Source organism: Xylocopa sonorina, chromosome 3, assembly GCF_050948175.1.
Source record: "Xylocopa sonorina isolate GNS202 chromosome 3, iyXylSono1_principal, whole genome shotgun sequence".
Taxonomy (NCBI): Eukaryota; Metazoa; Arthropoda; class Insecta; order Hymenoptera; family Apidae; genus Xylocopa; species Xylocopa sonorina.
The window spans coordinates 8981281-9003680 of NC_135195.1; the positions used below are offsets into that span (position 1 = coordinate 8981281).

The 22400-nt window shown below is 33.4% G+C and overlaps 5 protein-coding genes across 5 annotated transcripts; 3 read left to right on the forward strand and 2 right to left on the reverse strand.

Moving 5' to 3' along the window:
- Positions 1–4009: 4009 nt before the first annotated feature.
- Cdk7 (Cyclin-dependent kinase 7) lies at positions 4010–5937 on the reverse strand. Its single transcript, XM_076910890.1, has 5 exons — positions 5743–5937; positions 5623–5682; positions 5447–5555; positions 4929–5374; positions 4010–4642 (listed from the first exon to the last, which is right to left on the reverse strand). Exons 1-5 carry the CDS (start codon positions 5794–5796, stop codon positions 4295–4297), a joined length of 1017 nt encoding a protein of 338 aa, XP_076767005.1. The 5' UTR covers positions 5797–5937; the 3' UTR covers positions 4010–4294.
- Positions 5938–6457: 520 nt separating this feature from the next.
- LOC143433480 (ionotropic receptor 75a-like) lies at positions 6458–9302 on the forward strand. Its single transcript, XM_076910816.1, has 10 exons — positions 6458–6657; positions 6737–6915; positions 6974–7286; positions 7443–7581; positions 7662–7823; positions 8005–8219; positions 8283–8497; positions 8559–8827; positions 8907–9116; positions 9188–9302. The coding sequence occupies exons 1-10, from the start codon at positions 6516–6518 to the stop codon at positions 9300–9302; spliced, it is 1959 nt and encodes a 652-aa protein (XP_076766931.1). The 5' UTR covers positions 6458–6515.
- Positions 9303–9666: 364 nt separating this feature from the next.
- LOC143433481 (ionotropic receptor 75a-like) lies at positions 9667–12302 on the forward strand. Its single transcript, XM_076910817.1, has 10 exons — positions 9667–9799; positions 9884–10053; positions 10149–10457; positions 10524–10651; positions 10709–10870; positions 10940–11151; positions 11232–11446; positions 11566–11837; positions 11926–12132; positions 12212–12302. The coding sequence occupies exons 1-10, from the start codon at positions 9667–9669 to the stop codon at positions 12300–12302; spliced, it is 1899 nt and encodes a 632-aa protein (XP_076766932.1).
- A 432-nt stretch (positions 12303–12734) lies between these two features.
- Positions 12735–16464, forward strand: LOC143433482 (ionotropic receptor 75a). The gene is made up of 10 exons (XM_076910818.1): positions 12735–12867; positions 12962–13137; positions 13327–13635; positions 13703–13738; positions 13814–13941; positions 14017–14178; positions 14287–14498; positions 15476–15690; positions 15782–16050; positions 16131–16464. Exons 1-10 carry the CDS (start codon positions 12735–12737, stop codon positions 16462–16464), a joined length of 1974 nt encoding a protein of 657 aa, XP_076766933.1.
- A 266-nt stretch (positions 16465–16730) lies between these two features.
- On the reverse strand, positions 16731–22076 carry Metrs (methionyl-tRNA synthetase 1). The gene is made up of 16 exons (XM_076910879.1): positions 21688–22076; positions 21146–21297; positions 20867–20983; positions 20630–20779; positions 20414–20536; positions 20227–20342; positions 20032–20148; positions 19924–19962; positions 19682–19846; positions 19254–19530; positions 18728–19109; positions 18431–18644; positions 18115–18351; positions 17347–17668; positions 17041–17265; positions 16731–16978 (listed from the first exon to the last, which is right to left on the reverse strand). The coding sequence occupies exons 1-16, from the start codon at positions 21788–21790 to the stop codon at positions 16829–16831; spliced, it is 2889 nt and encodes a 962-aa protein (XP_076766994.1). The 5' UTR covers positions 21791–22076; the 3' UTR covers positions 16731–16828.
- Between the last annotated feature and the right edge of the window lie 324 nt (positions 22077–22400).

Genomic DNA, 22400 nt, shown 5'->3' on the forward strand with positions numbered 1-22400 from the left:
TAGAAAAATATTATAGTCTGTATTTGGAGAAAGTGTGTTCCACAAAGAATTTTTTTATTTAAACAGAGACATAAGAATTTATTGCTTTCGAACATTGATGTGCCTAATGAAGAAGCTACACAGAGTGTTTCACATTGCAATGTGGTATTTTGTTCATTTATGTTTATGCAAAGCGATGGATAATTTACATATGTAAATCCTCTATTCCATAAAATCTATGCTATTTAACTATTGTCTTTGTACAAATTTCGTTGTTCGTTTCTTTTAAACAGAAGAAATATTTATGTTTTACGTATGGGAACGTTTATGTGTAAATTTCTAATATATCGAACTATGTACCGATACTAAGTAATTAACGAAGATTCTTTCAATGAATTGGTATTCCGTCAAAGTCGGAAATTCTCTAAAATGCAACAAGTACACCTTACCATAATGATATATTGATTTTGTTTAAGATTAAAAGTTATATGTTTCGAAAGTCAAGAAGTATCGATCAGGTATTGTCTGGTGCTAATTGAATATTTTGTAATAAATCGTCAGTTTTCAAAAATAACGGACTGAAAATTAATTTTACAAGTATTTATAAATCTGAAATTGTGAGAGATCATTTTCAGTATTGGAAAAGAATCGTATCGTGCTTAAACTATTCGTGTAAGAAAAATTACAGCTTAGAAAACGCACCGCCTCTGATGTTTTGTTTAAACTCGTTTGTACGTACATTTATTTCGTAACATTTCATGCTAAGTAGTATTTGGAGATGTGATATTATTATTACGAACAGCTATATTATATTGTAATATACGTATTAGTTATTTTAAATTACCAAAAGGATATAACTTCATTTTAATTTGCAGATATATTTGTCTTAAAAATCTGAATACTATGGTATATTTAAGTAATATTAAAATAACGTTTCGCGAATAATATTAATTTTAAAATAATTTAAGCGCAACTGCTACAAATACGATATATATAAAGTTATTACTGATCATTTTTACTTTTCTTATTTGACACATTCTGAGAGGAAAGATTTAGTTGGACATTACAAAGTGTACACTGATATTATTTAAAAATCCTGGTATGTGTATATATTGACTTAATGTAAAGAGAAAAGAAAAAAAATAAGAAATTAAGGAAAATAAGCATTATAAGGTAGTGATAACATGTTGGTTGCATAAGAGTTGTTATATATATGTTACTTTAAATACTGAATCAAATGTCTAGAAACAAAATGCAAGAGCAAACTGTCTGCTGCATGTGCTCTATAGACTATGCATTAATTACTGCTTAAAAAAATATTTGCTTAGGACATAGTATAATTTAAACAATAAAACAGTTGTACTTATAGCCGTGTACAATTGTTAAATCTTTCATTACCGTTTCAGGTTCGGAGAAATAATCTTTTACCGTAATTTTTCAAGTACGTGTTCTCTTGATAGGATGCTGATACAAGACAATAATATAGTTAACAACATCAATTAAAGTATATAAAAATATTACGTGTAATCGATAATATCTTTGTCCCCATTTTGAATGTTTAACAATTAAAGTAAATTGTATCGATTACGTTCTCATTCGTTTAATGATGAAAGAATTTTTATTATTACGTTCCATGTTATTGATACTATGTCCTATGTACTATTTCTGATATATTCCTACTCTTTATGTATCGAAACAATGCATCCTATATAAAACGTATGCCCTACCGAATTGAAGAAAGTCTTACAACGCACGTTACACGTGTAGGGCCATGCAGAAGGGTATAAAAAGAAACTAATGTTATTGAATACAATGTTCCTTAAAGAAAAAAAAATGCACGCAAGATAGAAGACTAGTGTGTATGAAACGAAATCATGACTATGGCGTTATTATATAACATTTAAAGAGGTAGTGACTTTAAATGGTTTAAGTTATCGAAGCAAGGCATTAATCGATCAATTGATAATTCATTTTTCTTGCAATTACTAGTGTTGTTGCGCTCAAATACACAGTTTAGTTACATACGCTAATACTATGTCACAAATGATAAGGAAATATTTTAATTTTGTATCTTCGAAGAGCCGTACTCTGATGCAAAGACGATTAACTGTGCGTAAATTATGTTGAACAATATTTTCTGGTTTCTATATCGTTACACTCTGTGTAACATCAATTTTTGTAAGTTTAAATATTGCTTTGACATAAGTATACACATCGTGTACAGTAAAATCTACTTATTAAGTGTATTATTTTTTATGTGTAAATAACTTGCATGATAAGAAAAGTTTATGTTGTAAAAAAAAGTACAGTAAAGTATGAGTACACACATCATTCGAACAATCAAATTTAGTAAAAACTATTTCTGTAGAAGTTTTATTTTTTCCCGTAGAAGTATATAAAAGTACTACAACCTTTATTTTCTCTTCACTATCAGAATTGTCCTCGCATTTTTATCATTTTTTAATTAATATCTTGTGCTTTCTGATTAGTTTGAATTTAGCAAATATTGACATATACCTCCTTAAAAAGGAAAAGATTATTCATTTGTTATGCATTACAAAAAGTAGTTGTTACTTATAGTTCAGTCGGAATAAGAGGGACCACAGTACAATGTGTTAGAATGAATTTATCATTTATATGTATTCTATAAAAGATGTTTTAGGAGATTACTGATACGTGAAAGAACAATTTTATTTTTAACATTCATGCATTTATATAATCTCTTTTCGCGTGTTTAAACTAAACTGACAATCGAGTACATCAAAACTTCAGCGTAACATAATTTTATTATTTATGTATCATGTCTGTATTTCAGATGTTTTATACAGTTTACACAGTAATCTTTTAACACATCTTGCCTTAAAACGATTACATTTTATTTACATAGTCTCCTAGCGCTTCGCACCTTTGTGTCAGGATCTAAGAAAATATGTAAAAGAGATATTAAATGTTGCTTCAGTATTTAAATGCACACGTCGTTTTAATTTATGCTTTTCGATGTAACTATGTGTACGATACAAAACAACTTTTACGTTTATAGCTTTATGTAATATACTGAAACGTGAAATCTATTTTATTCTTATACTGTAACGTGATTCTAATGCGAAACACTGTTCCATCGATTTTCAGAGGGTAGCCAACACATGTTGATATATGCATTAATATAAAATATGTACTATTTGTATCTATTACGTTTTTGTTACCCATCAGTATTGAATAGATTTATGTATGTATGTATGTATTGATTACAAATACATATATGTATATATGTATTAAAAATCATGCACGAATACTAGCTAGAAGTTGATTGAAAGGATGCAATCGGTCGTGGGCGGTACTCGTAAGAAGAATACTGTTTACAAGACTATTACAAACGAACACATGCGAAATCATCACTTTTCAATGAAATTATTATTGATGTCCTGTTTGCCCACAAAACGGACGTATCACAGGAATGTTATTCGTACTTTATACATTTCCCAAAAACGAAAACTGGCAGGCAAAACATTATCAGGCAGAAATAAGAGACTACAGAGAATCTGATAATGTTTGTACTTATTGTGGAACGCGAACGATTAATCTTACTGCAAAATAGAGAGAAAAAAACGCTGCGAAACGCGATTACAGTTTTAGTAATTTTTGTTATCAACGAGTTACCTCTTTACGCTATCGAAATTTAAATATTTCACAGTTACAGAACTGTTCACATATTAAATATTTCTTACTAGTTTTTAAGTTAATAAAAGTAATGCAGCGTCATGTTGTATTTTTCAAATGCGTATTATTATTTCAACCTGCGATATTCCTTAACCAATAAACAAATCGACTGCAGTTTTACAGCAGTCTGGCTCCAAATTCCTCCCAAACCTGAAGTCAGTCTATTAATATTATTTAAATCTAAATAGATTGATGTGATATCTATCAATATAACCGTACTTTGTTAATATAATAATTTTCTAATTAAATATAATATAATCACGTACAACAAATCCTATGAACAGGTATTGGGAAATCTGCTTGAGCAAATTTGTTTATTCCATTCTGATTATTTGTATAATAATTTTGTAACAAAAATATATTGTACAAGACCGCAGTAATTCACTGCAAGTAGCTACTTAATATTAAATCTCATGATTTCAGTTCACTTGTACATATATTATGCACATTCACATAAATTAAATTGATCTATATCTTGCCTCTTTTTAATTGTACATTATATCGGTAATTCATTGGAAGATTCGTAATGATAACAGTAATAGAGAATTACCGTAATTTGGAACAATTTACAAAATTACTTCTAATAAAATTCGTAATGTTAAAACTGTAATCTTTTCGCAAGCGAAGCACCATCCATCGACTCTAATAGTTTTCTCTTTAGATTAGGTTTCTCCTCTGGTTGACGTTTTACGGACGTAGGTAGAGGCAACCTAGGCCCAGATGTTGGCGCTGGTTTATTACTAAAGTATGGCATTTGCAAAGCTTGATCGCATGTACACCTTTCTAAAGGATTTACATTTAATAGGCTAGCAATTAAGTCTAGGAGATCATCACCAGCGGCGGTAAATATATGTTTCAATGGAGTACCAGGGAAGGGTTTAAACTGAATAAAATCTGGAAGTTCAGTCATTCCTGGCCATGTCTCTTCAGTGGGTGTACCCAATGTCTGAAAATCGCATGTACAAATACTTTGTAATAATTAGAAAGACTAGAAAGTGTAGCATAATATGTAAACACAACTTTAAAGGTGGTTCCAATGTACCAAATAATGAAAAATCAAAAATTTGAAATCTGATTGTTTGAAGTTCTTGTGTAACTTTGTATCACTTCAAATTGTTGATACAATTAAATAATTTCAATAAGATATGGAAGTCTGTGAACTCGCATATTATGGTTTACTGTACACACAAGATCATGTAATAATTTTGTATAAGACAGACTAAAAACACTACTTGAAATATCCTGGTAAGTTGATCCAAATCCGATTCTCCGGGTAAAAAGGGTACACGTAATAAAAGTTCTGCTAATATACAACCAACTGCCCACATATCAATTCCAGTTCCATACAATCTTGCACCGTATAGTAATTCAGGTGATCTATACCATCTTGTTACTACTTGATGGGTGTTTATTCGATTCGGGGAGCCAAAAAATTTGGCTAAACCAAAATCACCGATTTTTAAAACACCTTCTGCATTTACCAATAAATTGTTTGGTTTCAAATCTCTGTGAAGTATCCAATTGTAATGTAGATAATCTAGACCTTGTAAAGTTTGAATCATATATGCTTTAATGTTTGCAGCTGTTAAAACTATATTGTTATCTTTTATTATTACTTCTAAATCTGTATCCATAAAGTCAAACACCAACGAGACGTTTGACTTGTGCCCGAAAACATCTAGAACATCAATGTTGCAATTAATAAGCATCAGGTAAATGCGCATAATATATGGAAATGATTGTTATATACCTAGTAGGCCAATTACATTGTCATGCTTTAGTTCTTGTAACAATTTAATTTCTCGCAATGCTGTTCTATTTATTCCATCTCTGGCCTCTGCACGACTTCCAACTTTAATCTACAAAAAGACACGCAAATTACAGGTATTCTTTGTTTGTAATTAATAATTTCCGAAAATGACAAACCTTTTTCACAGCAACAATTTTGGACGTTTCAATATCTTTGGCTTTATAAACAGTAGCAAACTAAAATGAAATTTACAAATCAATTGACAATACGGATACAGCATTCAATCCGCAACTAACCTGTCCTTCTCCTAAGAAATCAATTTTCTCATATCTTCGCAATTTTTCTGTCATATTTTCTAGGTATAATAATACTTTTATCTTTTCTTTTAAAATGTACTGCTCTTACTTAAAAAAGGCTTTACATAATAAAATTATTTCATACGATTCACATGTGACTCGCTACGTTTACGTTGATTCAAAACAAAGCGGAAATTTGGAAGCTTGCAACACGTTTCTATCTGGATACGGGGATGCCCAACGAAAGCGAACCCCGCTCTATGAGATGCTGACAGAAATACACGATTACAATCGAGGTATAAGTTACGATTACCAACGGTCTATACAACAGATCACTTATCCATTATTCCAAAATTTCATGTTATATGTTCTGCAATATCAACTGTGCAAGAAACCATACGCTTTTAAGACAATTAAATTAATTGCAAGTTTGAATATTAGTACCTCGAGTCAGAAGTATTGAGAATCTCCTACCGCATCATGTTCTCCTGATACAAAGTCCAAAAATCTGGGTAATCAGTATAATTTACATAATTCCTCCAAATCCCATAAAGTAATAAAAACAATTGCAATCGAAACATTAATAGATTAATATAGTATAGCAATTAATATTTAGAAGGGTATACTGTTTTATTAATCATTGAATAGCAGCTATGATTAATAAATGCAGAAATATAATATAAATTAGATAATTAAATATTCACATAGATTACCTCTAGAGACTCGATCGAATGTTGCACTGAACATGATTCTCCTAAAGATAATTCTCCGCGATGAATCAAGTGTATTTATTATTCCTTTTAGCGGTACAATTAACTGCTATTCTATGCACCAACGAAAATTATATTATCCGTGATTATTTCACATTTCGAAAAGTGCAGAGGGTAGTGGGGTTTTCTTGTGATAGCGTGGAAAGTGCGTAACAATCGTTTCAATCGAATACATTCGGTAATTTTTAACATGCACGCACTTATTCTTATTTCGTTCAAAGCAGGTGACTTAAAACTAGCAAAAACGTTCAACGATATGTATATCACGTACATCTCTATGTTAAACTCCACGGTTGAATCGCGTTTGGACGTGAAGAAAGTTTTAAGAGCAGAGTACCATCAATTAGGAATCTTTTTGGACTCGCGTTGCGATCGTAGACGATACACTAGGATCCTCGTAGACGTGAGTAATTTATTTCACACGCGCTTAGATAACGCATTAAGATACCTGTTGCATATAGGCCACCAGATATTCCATGTACGACGAGATGCATAAGTGGTTAATTTTGGGCTCAAATCTGACCCATATGTTGGATATATTAAATGACGACGCGTTTACTGTCTCTACCGACGTTGTGATCGCTGTCCCATCAGCGAATAATTACACGCTGTACGACGTTTACAATCCATGCAAAGTTCGAGGCGGATCGATAAACATAACGCATTTCGGAACATGGAACCCTCAGACAGGATTAAACGTTATCTTAAAACAATCAAAATTCGAAAGGAGATCGAATTTACACGGAATAAAACTTAAAGTTGGAATTGTAGTAAGTCGTCGATGATTCTCAGTTGAAATTCAACACCTGGCTTAAAACATGTTTCATACGTACTTATTTTTATTACATTACTATGTTTCAATTATATTTTACGTTGCTCGTTGGTGGTCCCTCGTTAACAGTATAATTTATCGAACATAGAAATATGTAGCCACATTGCAGGTTAGTTCAAAACCGGAAAACATCTCGCTCCACGAAATGATGCTGCAATACAATATGAAATCAAAATACGGCCGATCGAAATATTTGTATACACTCGTACAACATCTGTCTGACATCTTCAATTTCACGTACAATATTTTGTTACACGATTATAGGAAACAAAATTAATTTGTTTAGCCGTTGTTTATTAGACTGGCCTATTTTACAGTACAGAAATCGTGCAAATAAATGCACTGAGAAGATTCGATAACTCTGGTCCTGTTTTCATTGCCTTGAAGAAAAACCTCATTGATATATCTGCAAGCCCAGTCGCGATGAAGATCGACAGATTGAATAACGGAGATATTATTGGACCGGTCTGGCCAATACGGTACACTACTACTGTCATTTAATTTAGTCACAGCTTTCGTTAAGAATGAACAGTGCTGATTTCTTATTAGTCCATTTCATTAGATTTAAAATTAATGTATATTCTTAATTCGTGAAAAATAATTGCAGCATAAAATATAAACCATATCTGAAAGATTCAGTTAGTTTATATTTTATTGTAGATCATGTTTTATGTTCCGTACGATTTCGTCGACGAAAATAAAACCGGATCAATTTTTACAACCCTTGTCTGCAAAAGTGTGGTACGTGATATTAGCTATGATAGGAGTCGTGACGGCGATTTTGATTACGTTTCTGCGACTGGAAGGTATACGTGGTCCCGCTGAAATTTCAGGTCTCTCCGTTTTGCTTACAGTAGGAGCTTTATCACAACAAGGTACTCGAGTATTAAAAAGAAAACACTAGTACGTTCTTGTAAATCATAATTGCTCTTGTTTAGGTTCTGCGTTCGTTCCATCCCGTTGCGCAGCACGCATCGCCTTTCTACAAGTTCTATTCTGCGGCTTAATAATACTAAATTATTATTCGGCCAGCGTAGTGTCCAATCGTTTAAAGAACAAGGGTGAGAAAATGAACGATTCGCTAATCAACCTGGCTAAAAGCAACATGAAGCTTGCTGTAGAGCCTGCGCCGTATATTCGTTCGTTTCTTCAGGTATTATTCCTACACGAAACGAGATTACCTAAAATGAAATCGTAGTTAATTTTCTATGTAGGTACCGGATACAGAGGTGAGGTATTTCTATGACAACCGTTGGTCGAAGATTCCTGAATCGGAGAAATATTTACCCCTAAACGAGGGTCTTAATCGCGTGGCGAAGGGTCTTTTCGCTTATCACGCGATGGTCGACTCCGCTTATCCTTATATCGAGCACTCGTTCAATTATCGAAGTATTTGCGAGCTAACGGAGGTTCATCTGTTTCGTGGTGTACTGGCATTTTATGCGAGACGCCAAAGCCCTTTTACCGAACTGATGAAAGTAGGGTACGAGAGTAAACAGACGTGTATAAAAATAGTTAAACATAATTTGTTCGACGAATATCAATGAAACAGCTTTTTTCAGGTTGACTAAAATCCGTAACGTTGGCATCCAGAAACGCGAACTGATCCGATGGGGAGCTAGAAAACCCTTTTGTCCCAACAACTTACTGATTGCTGAACCGTTATCGATTCAGGAGGCTGCGCCGGTCATCATCTTTTTGTGTATCTCCGTGATACTCTCAATCCTCATTTGTATTGTTGAAAATATCATTTTCTGCATTATACCTACAAGGTGAGTTAAAAATGTAATTTAATCATGTCGAGAAAATGTCGCGAGCAAATCTTGGATATTTACTTCTTTAGAGCCTCGAGTTCTATGATGGAGAAGAGTAGACTCACTGATAGGACCTTCAGTTTACCATCGTTCTTAAACGTGACTCTGCGAGCCCTGAAAAATTTCAAAATTTTTAGCAAATAGACATACTTAGAAATTTCTTTAGTACTTCAATTTTATGATACAACTTAGCATTAGTTACAATGTGTTAATAAATCTACGTATACAGTAACTGTCGATCGATCAGTGGTAAGACTCCCAACTAGCTTTCCATTGAAACTGTCACGCTAGAAACAAGACATTCGTTGAATAATTAATCCTGCTTTACTCGAGCCATTTGTCGTGCTACCCTATTTCGTTTGACAAGTCTGTCATTTACATCAGAATACGAAATCACCCATCGTGCATTCGATAGATGAGAATGAGGAATTAAACGTATTAAAATAATGTAATAGAAAAGTATGTGATCTTGGACGATCTGATCTGAGCCATAACGTTAACAAAAATAATGCGCGCGATTATTTTGATTTCGTTCCAATTGATTTTACTATCAAACGCACAGGATCACGAATTCATTCGTGATTACTTTACGCATAAAAAAGTACGAAATGTCGTGGGATTTTCATGCGGAGATCTTAGCGGTGAGTGATACAATATTTAAAAAAAAAAATCGTAAGATAGTAAAATTACGAGAAGAGAGTGAGAACATAAAATACGATTAACAGATGACTTCCATCTTTTGAAGACATTAAGCACCACAGGAATATTCACGATAATAAGGGAACCCAGCGTGAAGATCGACTTTCGCAGGTTCCTGAGGAGCGAAACATTCGCGGTGGGTGTTGTGATCGATTTGCGTTGCCTTAATGAAACTGCTGCTCGAATTTTCGCAGACGTAAGAAAAACTGTTTAAATTTCCTTTTTATTAAAGGATAACAAATATTTATCCTATATAATTTAATTAATCCTTAAACTACTCTTATAATTTAGAGCTCCAAATATCGAATGTACGATTACTCGTATAATTGGCTGGTGCTAGACGCGAATTACAATCACAGTATCTCGCTTTTAAACGATAGCGCTTACAACATAGTGACGGATGTCGCTGTTGCTATATCGAACAGAGATGGCTACGATTTGTACGATGTTTTTAATCACTGCAAATATCGTGGCGGTGCGTTAAATGTTACGAAACTTGGCATTTGGCGTTACGATACTGGATTGGAATTTTTCCTGACGGATCCTTTAATTAGCAGAAGAGCTAACATGCACGGGATTAGATTGAAAATATCTGGTGTGGTGAGTTCTGTCGACTTCTGAAATTTCGTCTGCATCTTTTACAATTAATTAAAATCAACTATTCAGATTCAATACAGACCTAAAGACATGCGTTTGGAGGATTATATGCAGGACATAAACACGAGGTCCTTGGACAGCATGCATAAATTCGTGCACGCTATGATTTTACATACAGGCGATCTTTTCAATTTCAGGTACCCCACGCTGCGTATTAATTAACATTTACATCTCTATGATAATTTCATTTCCAGTGTTCACGCGACTGAAATAATCTACTGGGACAGACACAGCGTGCACGGTTTGATCTTCGAGTTTCTACGATCCAATTATATCGATTTTGCTAGCAATCCAAGAATCATGGTGTCGGAAAGATTAGACTACGCTAGCCTCATTGGGGCAGCTTGGCCAATTAGGTAAAACAAATTCTGACACTTTCCTCGTATGCTCGGCTATAAAAGTAAAACGTTCATTTCCGTTTACAGGCCCTGTTTCATGCTTTTGTCGACCTCAACCAATAAAATTAAGTTGGAGATCTTTTTGAAGCCGTTTACGCGACAAACTTGGTACACGTTCGCAGCTTTTGGGGTGTTCTCCATATTCGTTATGAAAACTATAATGAATCGCGAAGATTCCAGTAAAAGGGAAAGGTATTCGGGAGCCGTGGTGTTGTCGATAGGGATTTTGTCTCAACAGGGTACGTATACATGGATCCTACAAAAAAAAACTGCTCGATTACAATTTGCTGCAATAACATCCTGCTATCTTCATTATCAGGCGCTAATTTCTTACCCAAACGTATACCAGGCCGTATCGCGTTATTTCAAATAACAATACACAGTTGGATAATGTACAATTATTACTCCGCTAGTATCGTTTCGGCTCGATTGAGCGAACCCCTCGACATGATGGAGGATTCGGTGACCGTTCTTGCTGATAGTAATTTAAAAATCGCTGCGGAGGCTGTACCTTATTTGAATTACTTTTTATACGTAAGCTCATCATCTACGACTATCATTTATACGTAGTAACGTAATCGATCGAAATTTCTAATGATGCTAAAAAGTTCAGCTTGTGTGCCGTTGTAATGGTTCAATGGTATCGTTAACAGAAATTGAATTGGGAGTCGGATTACTTTCGCAAGAAACGTTGGGATCCTCTACCAGAATCGAAAAGGTATTTGCCAATCGAGGAGGGTATCAGACAAGTTGGCCAGGGCATTTTAGCGTACCACACGGATCCAAATACAGCGTATCCTTACGTCGAAAGGATGTTCGATTCTAATAAAATCTGTGCGTTGACGGAGATACACTTGTTCAAGCAATCAGTGATGGGGATGTACGCCAGCCACAATGGACAGTTCATCGAGATAGCAAAGATAGGGTGAAAGATCTCTCCATCTGTTTCTTCTTCCGCTTAATAGAAATTATTTCTGTTTGGTCGTTTAGAATTAATTTAATCGTTCCTCAAGATTGACAAAAATGTTCAACACTGGCCTTCGAGATCGGCAAATTAAACACTGGTCGTCGAGGAAGCCAGAATGCCAACCGGATACTCTGTCCACAAGAAGTATCACCATCTACGAGACTGCACCAGCCCTAATTCTATTGGCGTTTGGGATCCTTATAGCCGGAATGATTTGTCTACTGGAAAATATTCATTACAATCGTTTCACGATGTGAGTTGTTTTATTTAGTACGTCAGAAGAGAAAATTGTGCTAATTTCAAGGATAGAATTAAGACTTACCTTTTGTTAGGAAAACACGTTGTGGCTGGAGAAAGTGTAAAATAAGGGGAAGCTTTAGCAGCGGAGTCAGCAGAGATAGCTTGTTGAACATGAATCCATAATATTTTGATTAGTGAAGAACTCTGATCATTAGTTTCCTTCTGCAACATACATAATAGAAAAATTAGAGAAATATTACAATAAATAAAAAGTTATAATATTCTAATCACACAATCGAACAAATTAATTATACTTATGATTATTGCATCACTCGATTGTTAAATGCGATCACGCTAAAGTCAGTTTGACATTTTGTATAATCGAAAACAACCTCACGCTATTATGGTAGAGGTATATCTTATACTTGTACCGTGCAAAGGTTTAGTATTGCAAATTGCTTCGTTATCTAAAGAGCTATCACATCAAAGTTGACATGCTTCTCATACAAAATGAGAGAATACATAACTACCGTGAACTGTAACACGAATGCAGTCCTCTGCATGCAGTCAGTTCGATCAGCGACCGTGATTTAAAGGTCAACGATAGGAATAGGGATGCATTTTCGGAATCTCTTTTCCTTGCAATTAATCGTTGCATCGTACGCGTATAATACGGATATAATTCGTGATTATTTTAGTTTTAAGAATGTTACCAGGGTAGCTGGATTCTCTTGCGGAGAGATCGAAGGTGAGGAAGTCTTACAAGCATTATTATTTTTCTAATAGTGTCACAATCTCTGATTTATCGCTTTAGTTATTAAAAGATAGATTTTTCAATGTAGATGACATTCGACTCATCAAACTTCTCAACAACGTCGGAATTGCAGTATCCATAAATCAGCTCGCATCAACGATAGACGTACCACGATTTTTACAATCCAATTATTCAAATTTAGGCGTATTTTTGGATCTACAGTGCTGGATCGCAGACGAGGACGACGTGAAACTTTTCAATGAGGTCCGCGACCATCTACATCAGATCTCACCATAAGTATCGTCGTACTTTTTAATTGTCCTTCTAGTTTGTCTAAAGTATGTAAATATAAATCATTTTGCCATTGAATCTGAGTTTCGAACACGACATTACTTTTTGGAGAACCTAATGCATTTTCTATTTAGAGATTGACTAACGAGAACTATAATTTAGACTACGAGCCATTACATCTTCGATCATTTGCATCAGTGGTTGATCCTGGATAACAACATGGACCACACCATTCAATTATTAAACGAGGACGCGTTTAGCATTACCACAGACATTGTCATTGCTGTACCGAGGGATGATGATTATATTCTATATGATGTGTACAACCATTGCAAACGTTGCGGTGGTTTATTGAACATCACTGAGATCGGTACCTGGTCCAGAAACGATGAACTAAGGATTACTCTGAAAACAGACAAGTTCTCCAGAAGATGGAATTATCATGGAATGAAAATTAGGATTGCTGGTTACGTGAGTAGGCACTTATACTGCCTTCCTTAGTTTATCGTATAATTGTCCTAACCGCGTAACATTTAAGGATGGCAGTGTATTTCGAAATCGTTACGTTTTCGAAGTATGAATGGAATAAATGTAAGATGACATTTTGATAGCAGAAATTCAGTTATTTGTACAGTATTGTTATACGCAGGTAGTAGCTAAACCAAAAGGTCAAGACTTAATAGAATATCTTCAAGAAAAGAATAGCATACAGATAGATAATTGGGGTAAATTTGGATACTCTATTATGATGCGCATAGCAGAAATGTTCAATTTCACGTAATATTTATTCACCTTTTAAATTTAAAACTTTATCAATTGTACATATAACATATGTAACATACTTCTTTACAGTTTGGAAGTGATAGAACTGAATCATTGGGGAAAAAATGATAGCAATGGACCGCTAATGGCTGGCCTTGGACAAGATATTTATGACATAGGATTCTACCCATCTATTCTAACTCTAGAAAGACTCAAATTTGCCGACGTTATTTTGCAAATCTTTCCTGCTAGGTAATACACAAATTATGTTAATTATACTAGAACTCCTTTTCTTACTTCAAACGCCATTATTTCTCGATGAATATCATGTTTTATATTCAATTCATATATATTTTGCAGAACCTGTTTTTTGTTCCGTACCGTGCCTTCCGTAAATATCGACATGAATGGAATTTTTAGACCGTTCGTTAAAAATGTCTGGTATATGATTCTTTTATTAGCCATCATTATAATTTTCGCCTTATGGACAGTTCTGAAGTTAGAAAGCAATGTTCCTCATAGTGATTATGGGACAACGGTTCTAATTGCTATAGCTGCGATATGCCAACAAGGTATTTACAGGACATAACTTATCTAATATAATTTCAGGAGACCAAATTTGTAAATTACAGAAACTTTGACCTTCTATTTATCTAATTATTTTCAGACGTGGAGAGCAGCAAATTTCTTTATTCGTTTCTGGTTCTCTTTCCTTCTCTCTGCTGCTCTCTCTCTCTCTCTCTCTCTCTCTCTCTCTCTCATCTTAATTACAGAATTTTTACAGTACTGCTTGAAAGTACTGCAGAAATTCCTTGATTTTCATTGTATCGAAACAGTAAGATAAATTGTATCTCCCGCTTTACAGGTAAGAGAGAGAAAGATATATAAAAAAGCTATAAGAAAGAAAGAGACAGATGTTGCCCACCCTACTCTGGAACCCGTGGCGCCATCTCTGTAAAAAGTGCTCAAACTGGTCGCACAGCATTATCGACAGTGAAGTGAACTACTGCAACACTAGCGCCATCTCTTGGAAGGATGCTGAAACTAGGTCGGTAATTAGTTTCACTATCCTCCGCAGAGATGGCGCCAGTAGTTCCTGAGTAGTTCACTTCGCTGTCGATAATTGTGTGCGACCAGTTTGAGCACTTTTTAAAGAGATGGCGCCAGGGGTTCTACAGTAAGGTAAGTAAAATCTGTCTCACTCTTTCTTATAGCTTTTTTTATATATCTTTCTCACTCTTACCTCTAAAGCGGGAGATACGATTGATCTAACTCTTTCTATACAATGAAAATTAAGGAATTTTTTTATTTAATCAGCAGTACTCTAAAATTCTGTAATTAAGATGAAAGAGAGCAGCAGAGAGAAGGAAAAAGGAGTGGAAACGATTAAAGAAGTTTTTGGTTTAAACTTTTATTACTCAACTATTTTCGAGTTTCAGAGTAAAATAAGGACTATTATAATAGCAAATTTATTGCTATTTTCAATAGTTTGTCATTTTCTTATAGGACATTGTGCAGGTATAAGTGAATGAATATTTTTGTATCACAGGTTTACCATTTTTTGGTAATAAAGTTTCAAGCCGTGTTGTTTTTTTTCAAACCATGATCTTTGGTCTATTGGTGTACAATTATTACTCAGCGGCTGTAGTATCCAGCCGCTTAAATACACCTCTAGATAAAATGAACGATTCGTTGTACTCACTGATAAAAAGTGGAATGAAAATTGCAGCGTACAAAACTGTATATTTCAATGTGCTACTGCACGTGAGTTTTAATTTGACGTACAGTTCCAAAATGTTTTTTATACACGTATATTAATATAAAATTTATAAAATTATAAAATGTATCCTCTTAGTCACCCTCCCCAGACGTACAATACTTTAAGAAACACTGGGATACAATACCGGAGGAGAAAAGATTTTGTTCAATGCAGGAAGGCATCCAAGCAATTACAAAGCCCGGCTTTGCCTACCATGCGGATCCTATGAACGCTTATCCATTTATAGAACGTATTTTTGACAGACAAATGATTTGTCAACTGACAGAAGTTCATTTACTTCGACCTTCTACGTTAGGCTTGTGGTCAAGCCGGGGTAGCCATTTTAATGAGATAATTAAAATAGGGTAAGAATTTTCATTTAAAATATCCACAAGAATTGCGAGTAACATACGAAATGTTCGATACTATTCATTATTGATTACAGCCTCATTAGAATTTCTACTTCAGGGATTCGAAAACGAGAAGTCATACGTTGGAATTATAGAAAACCCTATTGCAATAAAGACAAATTATATGTATCAACTGTGACAATTCATGAAGCTATGCCGGTTATACTTCTTCTATTTTTTGGTACAATGCTCTCAGTGATTATTTATTTTATAGAAAATATAGTATTTCGTATGCTACAAAAAAAACGAGAACGAATGACAAAACCCGAAAACCGGCTAAATAAATTGGATCGAAAAATTATGATACCTGCAAAAAGCAAAAAATATAATATTTCAATACTGAAAAGCTTTTCTGTAAAATATAAATGAGCTGTATACAATGTTTTTTATCTTGCTTTCAAAACACAGAAGTGTACACTTATCTGTATAGTTTTTCTTTACGATGTATAAATTAATTTTATTAAATAAACCGAACTAATTACATTATTTAATTTTGAAAAACACCGAGTAATATTCACATACTATCGAAGAAAGCGATATAACGTGATCATAAAATCTGTCGGGCACCATTGACATTGGAGATGAGAGCTATGAAGACTATATCGACTCTTCCAATTGTAGTTCTAAAGTGTATGTGTTATAATAAAGAATGAAAATAATGATTCTTTATTATATAAAGAAACTCGAGAAGTTTTGATGATAAGAAATGTATGTGCATTGGCTAGTGATGTGTTTATTTCTTTTTCTTCGATTTCTTATCAGTCGAAGCTGGAGATGACCCAGTGAGATCTGCTAATTGTTTTTTCAGTTTTAATAACTTCTCCACCTCTGGTTGCCACACGGTTTTTTCTGCTTTAGCTTTCAATTCACGTACCAGATTACCCTACAAGTAATAACGAAAATATATTACATTTATACTACTGCCAAGATATAATATCATTATACCTGCTTGGCAATAGCCAATTCCAAACTCGCTGCATCCATTGAAACATCTCCATTTTGTTCAGGTACAAAAACCACATCAGGCTTTTTACTTTTTGATTCAGAAGACTTATCTTTTTCACTTATGAGATCTGACAGCTTTTTCTTTAAATCTGTGAAAATCTGAATTTGACTGGACTGCCAACCACTTTTATCATGTTTGGCTTTCAATTCTTTAACCTTATTGTCCTGAAAATAAAAATATATATGTAATATAGGCAAATATCACATCTCGACCTTTCCTATCTGTTATTCAAAAAATTCACCAACCAGTTCTGCAATTGCACTGTCCAAAGATTTTACGTCACGATGTTCACCATTATTTGCAGATTCTTGCTTACCAGAGTACTTCTTTCTCAGTGCTTCTACATCTTTGTCTTCAATCTTTTTAAACAGAGGAGATGGTTTACCAATTTTGTGTTCCGGTGGAAGTATGTTTGAGATATCGTTGGGGATATAACCATAATTACTAGCATCCAATCCCAATTGCGATCTTAATTCGCGAGCAGTATTTGGCATGAACGGAGCCAGAAGGGCCGACAAAAGACACGCCAAGTTACAGCAAATGCCGATGATCGTTCCAGCTCTTTTTCTACAAACAGTAACGAGAAAAAAAAACGCAAACCATTACTTCTGTATTTAAGTTGAGAATGTAGCACCACTTAGTTCTACTGAGCGAGTGTTATTCATAAGTACTGTAACACAGACCTGTAACATAACCTAATATATGAAAGTTGATTAACAGTCACAGTTAGTTTACAGGGCTTATTTTACAGCACAAAATTAAGTCACATAACAGCGATCCTCACAGAACAAGGAAACCTAGGAAATAAAGATATTCTAATCTCTAATATAATAAATTATTTTACAAATATACAATTCAATTGAAATAATAGTATAAAAGTAATAGAAACGAAATGAAGCAAAACACATGCAATAATTAAAAAAATATATGTACAGAAGTGTATAAATAAAGTGCATAACGGTACACTCACAAGCTGTGTATTATTATATAATTGAAATTAATGTGCCACTTACTTTTCATTATCTGTTCCTTTGATTTTAACCCATGGTTCTTGAAATTGCATGTATTGGTTTCCATGTTTAGAAATTGCTAAAACATGTTTCAAACCATCACGTAATTTGGCTTGCTCTAAAGCACTTACATAAGATGACAATTCACGTTGTGCCAATGCCAGTAATACTAAATCATCTTCCTGAAGTTCTATCAATGGAACTTTAGACTCAAAATATCGTTCCGCAAATACTAAGGCCCTGTTTATCAAAAATTATGAAACCTTAATAACAGAAATCAAAATTTCTATCGTTTTTCATTGAAAAGAATTAAAGATACCTATTAACAAAATTTCCAAAATTGTTCAATAGTTCGCTATTATTTTTTGTTGCTAAATCTACCCAATTGAAATTTGAATCTTGAGTTTCGGGTCTAACATATGCAAGATAAAATCGCCAAACATCAGCCGGTATGCCCGTATCCCTAGCATCGGTCCCGAACACTCCAATACCTCTCGATTTGGAAAATTTGGTATCTTCATAATTTAGGTACTCTAGAAACAAGTTATCATTTACTACAATTCAATCTGCATAAAAAGATATTAACACATTCAACTTTAATATACAAAACTTATACCTGTTGCCATTAAATGTTTCATTAATGTATAACCTTCGTCAGCTGCTAATAAGCAAGCGGGAAACATTATTGCGTGGAATGGAACATTGTCTTTTGCCATAAATTGGTATAAATCAACTTGTGTGTCTTTAGGTTTCCACCACTGTTCATATTCCTTTGTATACCTCTTTGTAATACTGATATAACCAAATGGTGCATCAAACCATACATAAAACACTTTATTCTCGAAACCTTCTGCTGGAACAGGTATACCCCATTTCAAGTCCCTTGTTATACAACGTGGTTTAAGTCCATCGCGTAACCAAGGTTTTGCAACCACCCTTGCGACACTTGACCAACCTTTCTCCACGGTTGCTGACCATTCTTTTAACTTGTCTTCTAACTGTTTAAAGCAATGATCTTTTTACTTTTACTATCAGTGTATCCTTTTTTATTTTTTCTGCCTTTAGTTTTAAATGATATAGAAGAAAATTCTGTATCTGGCATTATTTTCAAAAGAATAATACTACAAACATAAAGAAAATACCTTAGGCAAATCTAAGAAGAACTGCTCCGATTTTTTAATGATAGGCCTATTAGTACACACTTTACATCGCGGGGATATTAATTCTGTTGCATTCACCAAATGACCACATCCATCACATTGATCTCCACGTGCATCTTCGTACTTACACCTTGGACACGTTCCTTCTACAAATCTATCTGCCAAAAACCTATCACAGGACTTACAAAGAAGTTGATCTACTGTTTCACTTAATACATATCCCTGTGATTTTATTCTTAAGAAAAACGATTGCACAATTCTGAAAAAATAATATATTACATATATATAATACTGTCAATAACTTTTCCTATTATAGAAGAGTAAGAAAAAACTAAAAAATAATGCAAGATATAATTGAAAGCTTTCAAAAATTACATTCTATAACGCAGGTAATACGAGATCCATCTTACTCTGTTTGTTCAGGCGTAGTAGTGCGACCAAAATAGTCAAAACCTATGCTAAACCATCGATAAACATCATTGTGTATATCGAAAAATTTATTACAAATAGCTTGTGGCGTTGTTTTCTCTTCTAAAGCTTTAGCTTCTGTAGCAGTGCCATATTCGTCAGTGCCGCTAAAACATTGTTTTGCCTTTATTAGAACATAATTAAATTATAATAGTACTATTGACACAAAAAGGAAAATACATACCTAATAAAAAGGGTGTTATAATTTCTTTGCCTACAATATCTACAAATAAAAAATATATATTAAAATGTGTCCGTTTTGTTAATATATTAATTATACTGGAAGACGAACCTAGCAAAAATATCAGCAGAAAGCACACAACCAATAATATTTCCTAAATGAGGAACATTGTTGACATAAGGTAATGCTGATGTTATTAAAATATTCTTTTCACCTTTCTGTGGTAATCTAAATATAATAAAATTTATATTAATTATTCACTTCTATGTTTTTTTAAATAACCCGTTTATGTACATTTAAACTTACACAGGATAGGGCAAATTCTTTGCATCAGGATATGACTTAGAAGACCAATTGCTCAAAATATTTTGTATTTCTTCTTGACTAACTGCTTCCATTTCTTTCTCTTTAGTTGGACTAACCTGAAATTAATAACTTATATAACAACATCTGGTACAATAACATAATATAACAATCATTATACTGAACTTACATCACTTGCAGTTGGTTTACAATGTTGGGAACTTAAAGTAGAATTAACAGGAAACCAAGATACAGCTTGAATACTGAGAATTGCCTTTAAACCCCTTTCAAATTTATATTCCTTAATAGAATCCTTAAACAAGTGGATATACATAGTTTGAAATTGTAGTATTGAAACATAAAATATATATAATGTAAGAATAATAATATGAGAAAGTCATTATACCTGAATAAGTGGAAGTAATTCAATACTTGATAACCACTCTTTAATTGGTAAGTATTCTTTACACAATTCATTTCCAATTTCTGTAACTGATACAGTAGACCATACAGTTACCCAAATGCATGCATCTGCCAATGATAAATCATTGTTGTCCTAAAATAATTTCAATAAAGTCTATGTTCTACTACAATAATTTGATTGATTGCATATTAAAAATACTTATGCTCTTATATAATTTACCTTAATTAAGTACTTTTTGTCTTTTAATGCGTTATTAAGTTCCTTTAATAAGGACCATAAACATGACTTATGCTTGGATTTATAAGTTCCTGTATTACCATAAAATGCTATAGCTGGCTGTTAAATATAATTGAAATTTTATATCAATTTAAATTATAAACATAAATATGACAAATGTATACTTTTATTTTTCTAAGAAGTTCTCTGTACCACACACATACTTTTAGTATGATTCAACAGACTCTTAGGACAATTATAGTATAATTTATTTCTATTTACCTGTAACTGAGATACTTCCCATTCCAACCACTTATTACTAACAACTTTTAACTCTTCAGGTGGAGGTACAAGAAGCTGCAATGCTGCATTAGTACTAAACAGCATTAGTCCTGATGGTAATTCAACAGAAGGTAAACGGCCCAGAAAACTACCTGTGCACAAAATGTTATCTTTATTATAACAATGTTACACTAGGATAATTTAAAAATCGGACTAACTAAATTCATCTTTAGAAACCTAAACTACATTATTTTCATTACGTAAAAGATTGTCAAAGTAAAAGACAATTTATCAATATCCGTTCAGTTGTTATTAAAATGCTTAACGTACAAAAATACACATACCACAGATTAAACATGTTACCCTGAATAGAAATTATAAAGTTTTATCTATTTAATTTGATCACAAATAGAAAATGGTACATAAAATCATGAAAGATCGGTACAATAATTATTGGAGCGATCCAGGTGAAACAAACTTGAGATGTTTCGTCATATGGTCGAAAATTAAATTATTTCAGGCAGAAAGATTAAATTTTTTACCTTTTGGGTGTACCGTTTTCACGGTGACTGGATGTTGGACCATTTTAGCTGCAATTACTAATTTTAGTGCATTCGGATTGCCTTCATTCGTTGAGATATTCATTTTGATTAATAAGTTAATAAATATTCACAATAAATAGGTGAAAATATTTTCAGCACACAACCGACACATGTGAGCGACAAGTAAATGCAGTCTGGAAACGGATATCGTGAACTGTCTCGCGGCACATTGCCAATCTATTCAGAGTCTGCTAATCACCAAAGTTTGACAACACTTTTCCATTCGTACTATTTATTTAACAATATCCATTATATTGTTTTTGGTTATGAAGGGTTGAAACATGTATCGTGAATAACCGTTTAATCGATTAATATAAGGTGATACAAATATTGACAGATAGTGAGTAACAGTTGGTAATGCCGAAAGTTATTGCCGTAGTTTGAACACTTCACTGTATACAACGATCCATCTCACTGTTTATTCATTTTAAAAATCAATCATGAATGAAATGTATAAATTTAGATATGGTTTACGTTTTACTACTAAATGTTTATTCATTACCTAATAGTTCAACGTTTGCACATTAACTAATAAACATTGTTTTAGGTGCAAGTTTCACTGGATACTAGTGTCCCCTGGCGTACATTTTATGTACTATTGAAAAGCCTTTGATTCTGTAAATCGATAATTTAATATATTTTGCATTATAAAT